At 36.1% G+C, this 15794-nt stretch overlaps 1 protein-coding gene across 1 annotated transcript in view; it reads right to left on the bottom strand.

Annotated features, from left to right (window-relative positions):
• The window catches only part of EFR3B (EFR3 homolog B), a 69426-nt gene that overhangs the window by 28834 nt on the left and 24798 nt on the right, over positions 1-15794 (bottom strand). Inside the window, exons 10-12 of the mRNA XM_062490771.1 lie at positions 10231-10282; positions 4637-4809; positions 2193-2262 (exon numbers count right to left, since the gene is read on the bottom strand). Of these exons, the coding sequence (XP_062346755.1) occupies positions 2193-2262; positions 4637-4809; positions 10231-10282 (295 nt within the window). The remainder of the gene's footprint in view (positions 1-2192; positions 2263-4636; positions 4810-10230; positions 10283-15794) is intronic.

The following is a 15794-nucleotide window of genomic DNA, read 5'->3' as shown; positions in this document are numbered from 1 at the left end:
AAATAAAAATAAAGCAAAGTAAATTAAAATAAAAATAAAAAATAAAATTAAATAAAATAAATAAAAATAATAAAATAAAATAAAATAAATAAAATAATAAAAATAAAACAAAGTAAAATAAAATAAAAATAAAATAAAACAAAAGAAAATAAAAGAATAAAAATGAAAAAACAAAATAGAATAAAAGAAAACAAAACAAAACAAAATATAATAAAAATAAAATATAGAAACGAAATAAAATAAAATAAAAACAAAATAAAATAAAATAAAAATAAATAAAATAAAGTAAAATAACAGTAAAATAAAATAAAAATAAAATAAAACAGAATAAAACGAAATAAAATAAAAAACAAAGTAAAATAAAATAAAATAATAAAACAAAGTAAAATAAATTAAAAATAAAAAATTTAAAAAATAAATAAAATGAAATAAAGTAAAATAAAACGAAAATAAAATGAAATAAAACGAAATAAAGTAAATAAAAACATTAAAAACAAACAAAACAAAATAAATAAAATAAAAATAAAACAAAGAAAAATGAAATAAAAATAAAATAAAACGAAATAAAATAAAAATGAAGTAAAATAAAATCTAAAAATAAAGTAAAAATAAAAATTATATAAAACAAAATAAAATAAAACAAAACATAATAGAATAAAATAAAATAAAAATAAAACAAAGTAAAATAATATAAAAATAAAATCAAATAAAATATAAATAAAAATCAAATAAAATAAAACAAAATAAAATAAAAATAAAATACAGTAAAATAAAATAAAAAATAAAATGAAATAAAATAATATAAATAAGATAAAATATTAATAAAATAAAATAAATAAATAAAATACAATATAAATAAAATAAAATAAAATATAAATAAAATACAATAAAAGTAAAATAAAATAAATAAAATAAAACTAAACCGAAATAAATCAAAATAAATTAAAATAAAATAAATAAAATAATAATAGTAAAGCAACGTAAAATAAAATAAAAATAAAACAAAAATAAAATTAAATTAAAACAAAACAATAAAAAAAAATAAAATAAAAAATGGAAAATAAAATAAATAAAATAAAACTAAAACGAAATAAAATAAAACCAAATAAAATTAAATTAAATAATAAAAATAGAAGAAAGTAAAATAAAATAAAACTAAAACAAAATAAAATAAAATAAAACAAAATAAAATTAGGTAAAATAAAAATAAAACGAAACAAAATCCCCGGCATTTTTTGGGATTTTTTTGGGGATTTTTTTTGGATTTCCCCGGGATTTTCCTGGGATTTTTCCGGGATTTTTTTGGGGATTTTCCCGGGATTTTTCTGGAATTTTTGTGGGACTTTCCTGGGATTTTTCAGGGATTTTTCCGCGATTTTCCCTGGATTTTTTTTTTGATTTTCCCGGGATTTTCCTGGGATTTTTCAAGGAATTTTTTGGGATTTTTCCGGGATTTTTCCGGGATTTTTGTGGGATTTTCCCGGGATTTTTCCGGGATTTTCCCGGGATTTTTTTTGGATTTTCCCGGGATTTTCCTGGGATTTTTCCGGGAATTTTTTGGGATTTTTCCGGGATTTTCCCGGGATTTTTTTGGGATTTTTGTGGGATTTTCCCGGGATTTTTCCAGGATTTTTCAGGGATTTTTCCGGGATTTTCCCGGGATTTTTCCAGGATTTTTTGGGGGATTTTCCCGGGATTTTTCCAGGATTTTCCCGGGATTTTCCTGGAATTTTCCCGGGATTTTTCCGGGATTTTCCTGGAATTTTCCCGGGATTTTCCTGGAATTTTTCTGGGATTTTTCTGGGATTTTCCCGGGATTTTTCCAGGATTTTCCCGGGATTTTCCCGGGATTTTTTTTGGATTTTCCCGGGATTTTCCTGGGATTTTTCCGGGAATTTTTTGGGATTTTTCCGGGATTTTCCCGGGATTTTCCCGGGATTTTTTTGGGATTTTCCCGGGATTTTCCCGGGATTTTTCCAGGATTTTTCAGGGATTTTTCCGGGATTTTCCCGGGATTTTTCCAGGATTTTTTTGGGGATTTTCCCGGGATTTTTCCAGGATTTTCCCGGGATTTTCCTGGAATTTTCCCGGGATTTTTCCGGGATTTTCCTGGAATTTTCCCGGGATTTTCCTGGAATTTTTCTGGGATTTTTCTGGGATTTTCCCGGGATTTTTCTGGGATTTTTCCCGACCTTTTTCATGAAGAGGGAATCCTGGCGGGAACATTTCTCCATCTTCAGCGCTGAGATGTCACCCATGGAGCTGCCGGGGAATTCCAGAAAAATCCCGAAAATTTGGGAATTCCGGGATTGGACGGAGCCGGCCCAGAGAATCCAAGGAAGAGAATTCCTTGGAAAACTCAGCCCCATCCCAAATCTCCCAAATCTCCCAAATTTCCCCATCCCAAATCCCAAATATCCCAAATATCCCAAATATCCCAAATTTTCCCATTCCAAATCCCAAATCCCAAATCTCCCAAATTTCCCAGTCCCAAATTTCCCCATCCCAAATCCCAAATATCCCAAATTTCCCAATCCCAAATCTCCAAATATCCCAAATCTCCCAAATTTCCCCATCCCAAATATCCCAAATCTCCAATTATCCCAAATTTCCCCATCCCAAATCTCCAAATCTCAAATCCCAAATATCCCAAAATTCCCAAATATCCCAAATCTCCAAATCCCAAATTTTCCCTCTTAGGCAGGAAAGAAAGAAATCTGGAAAGAATTCCAGAAAATTCTGGGATAAAAATATGGAAAAAAAAAAAAAAATGGAAAAATTGGGAAAAAAATCTGTGGGAAAAAAAAATGGGAAAAATTCTGGAAAATTCCATTAAAGTTCTGGGAAAAATTAGGAAAGAATCTGAGAAAAAAAAAACCTGGAAAAAAAAAATCTTGAAAATTCCATAAAAAATTGTGGGAAAAAATCTGGAAAAAAATGCGGGGAAAAAAACCTGGAAAAATTCTGGAAAATTCCATTAAAAAATCTAGGAAAAAAAATATCAATTAAAAAAAATCTGGGAAAAAATCCGGAAGAAATTCCAGAAAATCCCGAAAATTTGGGAATTCTGAGTTCCGGATTTGATGGATCCGTCCTAGAGAATAAAAGGGAAAAAAAAATCCTGAAAAAAAATTCAGCCCCATCCCAAATCCCAAATATCCGGGATCCTAAAAATCCCCCTAAAAAATCCCCCAAAAAAATCCCCCCCAAAAAAATCTCCAAAAAAATCCCCAAAAAATTCCCTGAAAATCCCAAGAAAATCCTCAAAAATTCCCCCCAAAAACCCCCAAAGAATAAAAAAAAAATAAAAAAAAAAATCACAAAAAACCCCAAAAAATCCCCCCCCCAAAAAAATCACTGAAAAAATTCTAAAAAATCCCTGAAAAATCGCCAAAAAGATCCCAAAAATCCCCCAAAATCCCCAAAAATCCCCCAAAAATGCAGAATAAATCCCAAAAAATCCCCTAAATTATCCCCTAAAATCCCCCATTAAAAAAACCCCATAAAACCCCCCAAAAACCACCCAAAAAACCCCCGAGTCCCCCCGAGTCCCCCCGAGTGCCCCCGAGTCCCCCGAGTCCCCCGAGTGCCCCCGAGTCTCCCCCTCAATCCCTCCGAGTCCCACCCGAGTGCCCCCGAGTCCCCCCGAGTCCCCCCGAGTCCCCCCGAGTGCCCCCGACTCTCCCCCTCCATCCCTCCGAGTCCCACCCGAGTGCCCCCGAGTCCCCCCGAGTGCCCCCGAGTCCCCCCGAGTGCCCCCGAGTCTCCCCCTCAATCCCTCCGAGTCCCACCCGAGTGCCCCCGACTCCCCCCGAGGCTTCCCGAGTCCTCCCGAGTCCCCCCGAGTCCCCCCCGACTCCCTCCGATCCCCCCTCCATCCCCCCGATTTCCCTCTCAATTCCCCCAATTCCCCCGATTCCCCCCTCATTCCCCCCTCGATCCCCCCTCGATCCTCCTTGATCCCCCCTCGATCCCTCCCTCGATCCCCCCTCATTCCCCCCTCGATCCACCCCTCAATCCCCCCCTCGATCCCCCCCTCGATCCCCCCTCGATCCCCTCTCGATCCCCCCTCGATCCCCCCTCATTCCCCCCTCGATCCACCCCTCAATCCCCCCCTCGATCCCCCCTCCATCCCCCCTCGATCCTCCTTGATCCCCCCTCGATCCCTCCCTCGATCCCCCCTCATTCCCCCCTCGATCCACCCCTCAATCCCCCCCTCGATCCCCCCCTCCATCCCCCCTCCATCTCCCCTCGATCCCCCCCCATCCCCCCCTCGATCCCCCCTCCATCCCCCCCCTCCATCTCCCCCTCGATCCCCCCTCCATCCCCCCCTCGATCCCCCCTCCATCCCCCCCTCCATCTCCCCTCGATCCCCCCTCCATCCCCCCTCCATCCCCCCTCCATCCCCCCTCGATCCCCCCCTCGATCCCCCCTCCATCCCCCCCTCGATCCCCCCTCGATCCCCCCCCTCCATCTCCCCTCGATCCCCCCCTCCATCTCCCCTCGATCCTCCCCCGATCCCCCCTCCATCCCCCCTCGATCCCCCCCTCCATCTCCCCTCGATTCCCCCCTCCATCCCCCCTCCATCCCCCCCTCGATCCCCCCTCGATCCCCCCGAGCGCTGCCGGTGCGGTACCCGGCGGGGCAGAGGCTGTGCCGGTGCCCGCGGCGGTCGATGCAGCTGCTCAGGATGTCCAGCACCAGCGCCGCCACCTGCGGCTCCCGCAGCAGCGCCGCCGCCAGCAGCCGCTCCAGGAACGCGCTGGGCAGAGCGCTCAGAGCCTGCGAGCAGCGGAACCCCGCGGACACCTGGGGGCGGGGCGGGGGGCGAGCCTTAACGGGGGGGCCCTCATTAACGGGGGGGGGGGGGCATTCATTAACGGGGGGGGGCATTCATTAACGGGGGGGGGGGCATTCATTAACGGGGGGGGCATTCATTAACGGGGGGGGCATTCATTAACGGGGGGGCCCTCATTAACGGGGGGGGGGGGGCATTCATTAACGGGGGGGGCATTCATTAACGGGGGGGGGGCATTCATTAACGGGGGGGGCATTCATTAACGGGGGGGGCATTCATTAACGGGGGGGCCCTCATTAACGGGGGGGGGGGGCATTCATTAACGGGGGGGGGCATTCATTAACGGGGGGGGGGGCATTCATTAACGGGGGGAGGCATTCATTAACGGGGGGGGCATTCATTAACGGGGGGGGCATTCATTAACGGGGGGAGGGCATTCATTAACGGGGGAGGCAATCATTAACGGGGGAGGCAATCATTAACGGGGGAGGCAATCATTAACGGGGGAGGCAATCATTAACGGGGGGGGCAATCATTGACGGGGGGGGCAATCATTAACGGGGGGGGCATTCATTAACGGGGGGGGCAATCATTAACGGCGTCATTCATTAACGGGGGCGTTCATTAACGGCGTCATTCATTAACGGGGGCGTTCATTAACGGGGTCGTTCATTAACGGGGCGTTCATTAACGGGTCGTTCATTAACGGGGTCCTTCATTAACAGGGCGTTCATTAACGGGGTCCTTCATTAACAGGGCGTTCATTAACGGGGTCCTTCATTAACGGGGTCATTCATTAACGGGGCGTTCATTAACGGGGTCCTTCATTAACGGGGTCATTCATTAACGGGGCGTTCATTAACGGGGTCGTTCATTAACGGGGGCGTTCTTTAACGGGGCGTTCATTAAAGGGGTCCTTCATTAACGGCGTCGTTCATTAACGGGGCGTTCATTAAAGGGGTCCTTCATTAACGGGGTCGTTCATTAACGGGGTCGTTCATTAACGGGGTCGTTCATTAACGGGGCGTTCATTAACGGGTCCTTCATCAACGGGATCGTTCATTAACGGGTCGTTCATTAACGGGGTCGTTCATTAACGTGTCGTTCATTAACGGGTCGTTCATTAACGGGGTCGTTCATAAACGGGGTCGTTCATTAACGTGTCGTTCATTAACGGGTCGTTCATTAACGGGGTCATTCATTAACGTGTCCTTCATTAACGGGTCGTTCATTAACGGGGCGTTCATTAACGGGGGCGTTCATTAACGGGGGCGTTCATTAACGGGGACAATCATTAACGGGGTCATTCATTAACGGGGTCGTTCATTAACGGGGTCCTTCATTAACGGGGTCATTCATTAACGGGGTCGTTCATTAACGTGTCGTTCATTAACGGGGTCGTTCATTAACGGGGTCCTTCATTAACGGGGCGTTCTTTAACGGGGCGTTCATTAACGGGGTCCTTCATTAACGGGGTCGTTCATTAACGGGGTCGTTCATTAACGGGGTCGTTCATTAACTGGGCGTTCATTAACGGGGTCCTTCATTAACGGGGTCCTTCATTAACGGGGCGTTCATTAACGGGGTCGTTCATTAACGGGGTCCTTCATTAACGGGGCGTTCATTAACGGGGTCGTTCATTAACGGGGTCGTTCATTAACGGGGTCGTTCATTAACGGGGTCCTTCATTTACGGGGTCGTTCATTAACGGGGTCGTTCATTAACGGGGTCCTTCATTAACGGGGTCGTTCATTAACGGGGTCGTTCATTAACGGGGCGTTCATTAACGGGGTCCTTCATTAACGGGGTCCTTCATTAACGGGGCGTTCATTAACGGGGTCGTTCATTAACGGGGTCGTTCATTAACGGGGTCGTTCATTAACGGGGTCGTTCATTAACGGGGTCCTTCATTAACGGGGCGTTCATTAACGGGGTCCTTCATTAACGGGGTCGTTCATTAACGGGGCGTTCATTAACGGGGTCGTTCATTAACGGGGCGTTCATTAACGGGGTCATTCATTAACGGGTCGTTCATTAACGGGGCGTTCATTAACGGGGTCCTTCATTAACGGGGCGTTCATTAACGGGTCGTTCATTAACGGGGCGTTCATTAACGGGGTCATTCATTAACGGGGCGTTCATTAACGGGGGCGTTCATTAACGGGGGCGTTCATTAACGGGGACAATCATTAACGGGGTCATTCATTAACGGGGCGTTCTTTAACGGGGCGTTCATTAACGGGGTCCTTCATTAACGGGGTCGTTCATTAACGGGGTCGTTCATTAACGGGGCGTTCATTAACGGGGTCGTTCATTAACGGGGTCATTCATTAACGGGTCGTTCATTTACGGGGTCGTTCATTAACGGGGTCCTTCATTAACGGGGTCCTTCATTAACGGGGTCCTTCATTAACGGGGTCGTTCATTAACGGGGTCGTTCATTAACGGGGTCCTTCATTAACGGGTCGTTCATTAACGGGGTCCTTCATTAACGGGGTCCTTCATTAACGGGGCGTTCATTAACGGGGTCCTTCATTAACGGGGCGTTCATTAACGGGGGCGTTCATTAACGGGGTCCTTCATTAACGGGGCGTTCATTAACGGGGTCGTTCATTAACGGGGCGTTCATTAACGGGGTCGTTCATTAACGGGGTCCTTCATTAACGGGGTCCTTCATTAACGGGGTCCTTCATTAACGGGGTCCTTCATTAACGGGGTCGTTCATTAACGGGGTCGTTCATTAACGGGGTCCTTCATTAACGGGTCGTTCATTAACGGGGTCCTTCATTAACGGGGTCCTTCATTAACGGGGTCCTTCATTAACGGGGTCGTTCATTAACGGGGTCGTTCATTAACGGGGTCCTTCATTAACGGGTCGTTCATTAACGGGGTCCTTCATTAACGGGGTCGTTCATTAACGGGGCGTTCATTAACGGGGTCGTTCATTAACGGGGTCCTTCATTAACGGGGCGTTCATTAACGGGGTCGTTCATTAACGGGGTCCTTCATTAACGGGGCGTTCATTAACGGGGGCGTTCATTAACGGGGTCCTTCATTAACGGGGCGTTCATTAACGGGGTCGTTCATTAACGGGTCGTTCATTAACGGGGTCGTTCATTAACGGGGTCCTTCATTAACGGGGTCCTTCATTAACGGGTCCTTCATTAACGGGGTCCTTCATTAACGGGGTCGTTCATTAACGGGGCGTTCATTAACGGGGTCGTTCATTAACGGGTCCTTCATTAACGGGGTCGTTCATTAACGGGGTCGTTCATTAACGGGGTCGTTCATTAACGGGTCGTTCATTTACGGGGTCGTTCATTAACGGGGTCGTTCATTAACGGGGTCCTTCATTAACGGGTCGTTCATTAACGGGGTCGTTCATTTACGGGGTCCTTCATTAACGGGGTCGTTCATTAACGGGGTCGTTCATTAACGGGTCGTTCATTTACGGGGTCGTTCATTAACGGGGTCGTTCATTAACGGGGTCCTTCATTAACGGGGTCCTTCATTAACGGGGTCCTTCATTAACGGGGTCGTTCATTAACGGGGTCCTTCATTAACGGGTCGTTCATTAACGGGGTCCTTCATTAACGGGTCCTTCATTAACGGGGGCGTTCATTAACGGGGTCCTTCATTAACGGGGTCGTTCATTAACGGGGTCGTTCATTAACGGGGGCGTTCATTAACGGGGTCCTTCATTAACGGGGTCGTTCATTAACGGGGTCGTTCATTAACGGGGGCGTTCATTAACGGGGTCCTTCATTAACGGGGTCGTTCATTAACGGGGTCGTTCATTAACAGATTCATTAATTAACAGGATCATTAATTAACGCGTGTCATTATTTAACGGGGGCATTAATCGACGGGGGCATTAATTAACAGGATCATTAAGTAACAGAGTAATTAATTAACGCGTGTCATTAATTAAGGGGTCATTCATTATCGGGGGTCATTCATTAACGGGAGATTGGGGTTAATGAGTAGGGATTGTATGGGATTAATTAGTGGGGCAATTAATGGGATTAATTAGTGGGGCAATTAATGGGATTAATTAGCGGGTGAATTAATGGGGTTAATTAGCGGGTGAATTAATGGGGTTAATTAGTGGTGAATTAATGGGGTTAATTAGTGGGGTAATTAATGGGGTTAATTAGCGGTGAATTAATGGAATTAATTAGTGGGGTAATTAATGGGATTAATTAGTGGTGGATTAATGGGATTAATTAGCGGGGTAATTAATGGGATTAATTAGTGGTGAATTAATGGGGTTAATTAGCAGGGTAATTAATGGGATTTTTTAACCAATTCCAGGAATTTTTTATAAAAAATTGATTTTTATTTGAAAGAAATTCCTGGATTAAAATTTAAAAAATTAAAATTAAAAATTGGATTTTTTTTCCCCACCAAATCCTGGCATTTTTTCCCAAAAAATTGGATTTTTTTTAACCGAATCCAGGAGTTTTTTGATGAAAAATTCAATTTATTTAAAACAAATTTCTGGATTTAAATTAAAAAATAAAAATTAAAAATTTGATTTTTTTTTTCCCAACGAATTCCGGGATTTTTATAAATAAATAATTCGGATTTTTTTCCAACAAATTCCTGGATTTAAATTAAAAATAAAAATTAAAAATTTGGATTTTTTTGCACCAAATCCTGCCATTTTTTTCCAAAAAAAATTCGGTTTTTTTTTAACCAATTCCAGAAATTTTAAAAAAAGTCGATTTTCTATTTTAATCACATTCCTGGATTTAAATTTAAAAAATAAAAATAAAAAATTCGATTTCTTTTTAACCAATTCCAGGATTTTTTTTATAAAAAACTGATTTTTATTTGAAACAAATTCCTGAACTTAAATTTAAAAAATAAAAATTAAAAATTCGATTTTTTTGGAACCAATTCCAGGAATATTTTTATAAATAATTGATTTTAATTTGAAACAAATTCCTGGGTTTAAATTAAAAAATAAAAATTAAAAATTTGATTTTCTTTTCCAACAAATTCCTGGATTTAAATTAAAAAATAAAAAAATAAAAATTTGATTTTCTTTTCCAACAAATTCCTGGATTTAAATTAAAAAATAAAAAATAAAAATTTGTTGTTTTTTTTTTTTCCAACAAATTCCAGCATATTTATAAATAAAAAATTCGGATTTTTTTTCCAACAAATTCCTGGATTTAAATTAAAAAATTAAAATCAAAAATTCGATTTTTTTTTCCCCACCAAATTCCAGGATTTTTTTTTTTTTTATGAAAAATTGATTTTTATTTGAAACAAAATCCTGGATTTCAATTAAAAAATAAAAATTAACAATTCGATTTTTTTTTTTTAACCAAATTCCAAGAATTTTTTTTTATGAAAAATTGATTTTCATTTGAAACAAAATCCTGGATTTCAATTAAAAAAGAAGAAAGTTAAATTTTTCCTACCTGGAGCAGGGACCTCAGGAGCATGAGCTGAGTGCGGCGCCTGCGCTCCGCCCTGGGCACATCCAAAGGGGAAAAAAATCGGGAATTTTGGGGGGAATTTTGGAATTACATTACATCATTATCATATCATATTATATTATATTATGTTGTAGTATATTCTGCTACATAACATGGTAGGATACGATATGAGATATGATTTTATATTGCATTGTAATATATTATATTGCATTATATTGCACTATATTACATTACATTGCATTATATTATATTACATTGTGTTATATTATATTATATCATATTATATTACATTACATTACATTATATAATATAATATTATATTACATTGTATTATATTACATTACATTATATTATATATATTATATTATATTATATTATATTATATTATGTTATGTTATGTTATGTTATGTTATGTTATGTTATGTTATGTTATATTATATTATATTGTATTGCATTACATTACATTACATTGTATTACATTGTATTACATTATATTTATTGTATTGTATTGTATTACATTGTATTATATTTATTATATTGTATTGTATTGTATTACATTGCATTGCATTGTATTATATTATATTATATTATGTTATATTATATTATATTATATTATATTATATTATATTATATTATATTATATTATATTATATTATATTATATTACGTTACATTGTATTGTATTATATTATATTATATTATATTATATTATATTATATTATATTATATTACATTGCATTGCATTGCATTGCATTGTATTACATTGTATTATACTATACTACATTATATTACAAGGTGTTATATTACATGGTATTACATTACATCATTTTATATTACATTATGTTGTAGTATATTCTGCTATGTTATATTACATGGTATTATATTACATTGCATTACATTATATTAATCATTTTATAATATATTATGTTGTAGTATATTCTATTCTATTACATTACATTACATTATATTGTATTGTATTGTATTGTATGATATGATATGATATTGTATTATATTGTATTATATTATATTACATTAGATTACATTGTATTCTATTCTATTCCATTCCATTCCATTATGTTATATTACATTATATTATATTGTATTATATTACATAACATTATATTATATTATATTACGTTACATTGTATTGTATTATATTGTATTGCATTATATTATATTATATTATATTATATTATATTATATTATATTATATTGTATTATATTATATTACACTACATTATATTACATGGTATTATATTAATCATTTTATATTATATTATATTGTATTATGTTGTAGTATATTCTATTCTATTCTATTACATTACATTGTATTGTATTGTGTGATATATTGCATTGTATTATATTGTATTGCATTATATTATATTATATTATATTATATTATATTATATTATATTATATTATATTATATTATATTGTATTATATTATATTATATTACATTGTATTGTATTATATTACATTACATTGTATTGTATTGTATTATATTACATTGCATTACATTACATTACGTTATTTTACATTACTTTACATTACTTTACATTACTTTACATTACAGTATATTACATATTACACTATATTACGTTATATTATATTATATTATATTATATTATATTATATTATATTATATTATATTATATTATATTACATTACATTACATTATATTATATTATATTACCTTACATTACATTACATGGTATTGTATTACATTGCATTACATTACAGTATATTAATCATTTTATATTATATTATGTTGTAATATATTCTATTCTATTCTATTACATTACATTGCATTGTATTGTATTGTACGATATAATATGATATGATATTACATTACATTACATTATATTATATTGCATTGTATTATATTACAATATTACATTCCCATTCCCATTCCCCATTCCCCATCCCCATTATATTACATTGTGTTATATTATATTATATTACATTTTGTTATATTATATTATATGGTATTGTATTACATTGCATTACATTATATTAATCATTTTATATTATATTATGTTGTAGTATATTCTATTCTATTCTATTACATTACATCATATTGCATTGTATTATATTATATTATATTATATTATACCATACTATGTTATATTATATTACATTATATTGCATCATATTATATTATATTATATTATATTATATTACATTACATTACATTATATTATACTATATTACATTATATTACATTATATTGCATTATATTGCATTATATTGCATTATATTATATTATATTGCATTATATTATATTATATTATATTACATTATATTACATGGTATTATATTACATTACATTATATTGTATTGTATTGTATTATATTATATTATATTATATTATATTATATTATATTATATTACATTATATTACATTATATTATATTACATTACATTATATTATATTATATTATGTTATATTACATTATATTACATTATATTATATTATATTATATTATATTATATTATATTATATTATATTATATTATATTATATTATATTATATTATATTACATTATATTATATTACATTATATTATGTTATATTACATTGTATTACATTGTATTACATTGTATTACATTGTATTACATTGTATTACATTGTATTACATTATATTATATCACGATATATCACATTATATCACACGACATTCCATTATAACTATATTGCATTTTATGACATTATAATTTCATTGTCATATCACGTTATATTTTTATGTCATTATGTCACTTCATTACTGCTAAATTATTTTATTGTTCCGTTATTCTGTTTTTCGATGCCGTCAATAAATAATTATGAAACTAAATAATAATTAAAAAAATCACAAATCCCAAAAGCATCACAAATCCCCCCCAAAAAAATCCAAAGCCCAAAAAAACCCCAAATCCCCCATAAAAATTCCAAATCCAGGAAAAACCCTAACTCCCCAAAAAAACCAAATCGCCATAAAACCCAAATTAAAAAAAAAAAAAAGTCCCAAAAAACCCCAAATTCCATCAAAACCCCAAATCCTCAAAACCCAAAGAATTCCATGAAAAACTCAAAGCCCAAAAACACCGAAACCCCAAAATTGCAAAAAAAATCCCAAATCCCAAAAGAAAAAAAAAAACAAATCCCAAAAATTCCAACCCCAAATCCCCCCAAAAAACCCAAATCCCAAAACAACCCAAATCCTAAAAATTACAACCCCAAATCCCAAAAACCCAAAATTAAAAAAAAACCCCAAATCCAAAAACGGCAAATCCAATAAAAACCCCAAAATCCAAAAATTCCCACCCCAATTCCCCCCAAAAACCCAAATCCAAAAAACCCCAAAACCCAAAAAAACCCCAAATTAAAAACCAGAAATCCCAAAAAACCCTAAATCCCAAAAAATTCTCAAATCTCCAGAAAATCCCCAAATCCTAAAAAACTCTGAAAATCCCAAATCCCAAAATCCCCAAAATTCAAAAAAATCCCAAATCCCAAAATCCCAAAAAATCCCAAATCCCCCAAAAAACCAACCCCAAGTCCCAAAGAAACCAAAATTCCCCCCAAAACCCCAAACACCTCCAAAATCCCCCCAAACCCCAAACCCCCCCAAAATTGTTAAATCCTAAAAAACACCCCAAAACTCTTCATCCCCCAAATCCCCAAAAAAATCCAAAATCCCAAAGAAAATCCAACCCCAAATTCCCAAAAAACGCTACAATTTCCAGAAGAATAAAATCCAAAATCCCCCAAAAAATCCCAAATCCCCCCCAAAAAACAGAAATCCCAAAAAAACCCAAAATCCCAAAAACCCCAAATCCCCCAAAAAACCCCAAATACTAAAAAATCCCAAATCCCAAAAAAAATCCCAAATCCCCAAAAAAAACCCAAATCCTAAAAAAACCCGGAAAGCCAAAAAAAATACCAAATCCCCCAAAAAAACGAAATCCTGAAAAAAACCCAAATCCCAACAAAACCCCAAAACCCAAAGAATTCCATAAAAACCTCAAATCCCAAAACCACCGAAACCCTAAATTCCCAGAAACCCCAAAAAAATCCCAAACCCCAAAAATCCCCCAAATCCCCAAAGTCCCTAAAAATAAAAAAAAATCCTAAAAAAATCCCCCCAAAAATCCCAGAAAATTTTTTAAAGAATCCCCCAAATCCCCAAAAATCCCAAAAATATCCCAAAAAAATCCCCCAAAAATCCCCCCCCAAAAATCCCCAAAATCCCTAAAAATCCTAAAAAAAAATCCCCCAAAAATCCCAAAAATACCAAATGCCAAAAAATATCCAAAATCCCAAAAGGATAAAAATCCCAAAATATCCCAAATCCTAAAAAAAATCCTAAATCCCCCCCAAAAAATCCCAAATCCCAAAAAAATTCCAAAATCCAAAAAAAATCCAAGATCCCAAAAATTTGTGTTTATTGGGATTTGGGATTTTCAGGATTTAGGATTTTTTTGGGATTTGGGTATTTTTTTGGGATTTGGGATTTTTTTGGGGATTTCATTTTTTTGGGGGGCATTTGGGATTTTTGGGGATTTTTTTGCGGGGGGGATTTGGGGTTTTTTGGATTTAGGATTTTTTTGGGATTTGGCTTTTTTTAGGACATGGCTTTTTTTGGGATTTGGCTTCTTTTTGGGGGCATTTGGGGTTTTTTTGGGATTTGGGATTTTTTTGGGGGGTTTTTTTTAGGATTTGTGGGTTTTTTTTGGGATTTATGGGGATTTTTGGGGATCTGGGATTTTTTGGGGATCTTTGGGACTTGGGATTTTTTGAGACCTGGGGTTTTTGGGATTTGATTTTTGGGGATTTGGGGTTTTTGGGATTTGGTTTTTTTTCTTTGGGATTTCTGTTTTTTGGGGGGATTTGGGATTTTTGGGGGTTTTTTGGGAGTTTTGGATTTTTTTAGGACTTGGGGATCTTTTTGGGATTTGATTTTTGTTCTTTGGGATTTGGGATTATTTGGGATTTCTGTTTTTTTGGGGATTTGATTTTTTGGGATTTGTGATTTTTTTTTGGGATTTCTGTTTTTTCTGGGATTGGGTTTTTTTGGGATTTGATTTTTTAAATGATTTGTGATTTTTGGGGGGATTTCTGTTTTTTGGGGGGATTTGGGATTTGTGTTTTTTTTTAAAATTTGGATTTTTTTTTTTGGAATTTGATTTTTTTAGGATTTGGGATTTTTGAGGATTTTTTGGAATTTGTTTTTTTTAGGATTTGGGATTTTTGAGGGTTTATTTGAGGTTTGGGATTTTTTGGAATTTGTTTTTTTTGGGATTTTTTTTTTTTTTTTTTTTTTGGGTTTTTTTGAATTTGGGTTTTTTTTGGGATTTGGAGTTTTTTATGTAGGATTTGTATTTTATTCTGATTTAGGGTTTTTTTTTTTGGGATTTGGGTTTTTTTTTGGGATTTCTGTTTTTTGGGGGCATTTGGGATGTTTTTGGTATTTTTTGCGGGGGGGATTTGGGGGTTTTTGGTATTTTTGGGTTTTTTGGGGGATTTGGGGTTTTTCGGGGATTTGGGGTTTTTCGGGGATTTGGGGT

The sequence above is a fragment of the Cinclus cinclus genome, chromosome 3 (assembly GCF_963662255.1).
Source record: "Cinclus cinclus chromosome 3, bCinCin1.1, whole genome shotgun sequence".
Classification (NCBI taxonomy): Eukaryota; Metazoa; Chordata; class Aves; order Passeriformes; family Cinclidae; genus Cinclus; species Cinclus cinclus.
This window is presented reverse-complemented; position numbering and strand designations above follow the sequence as displayed.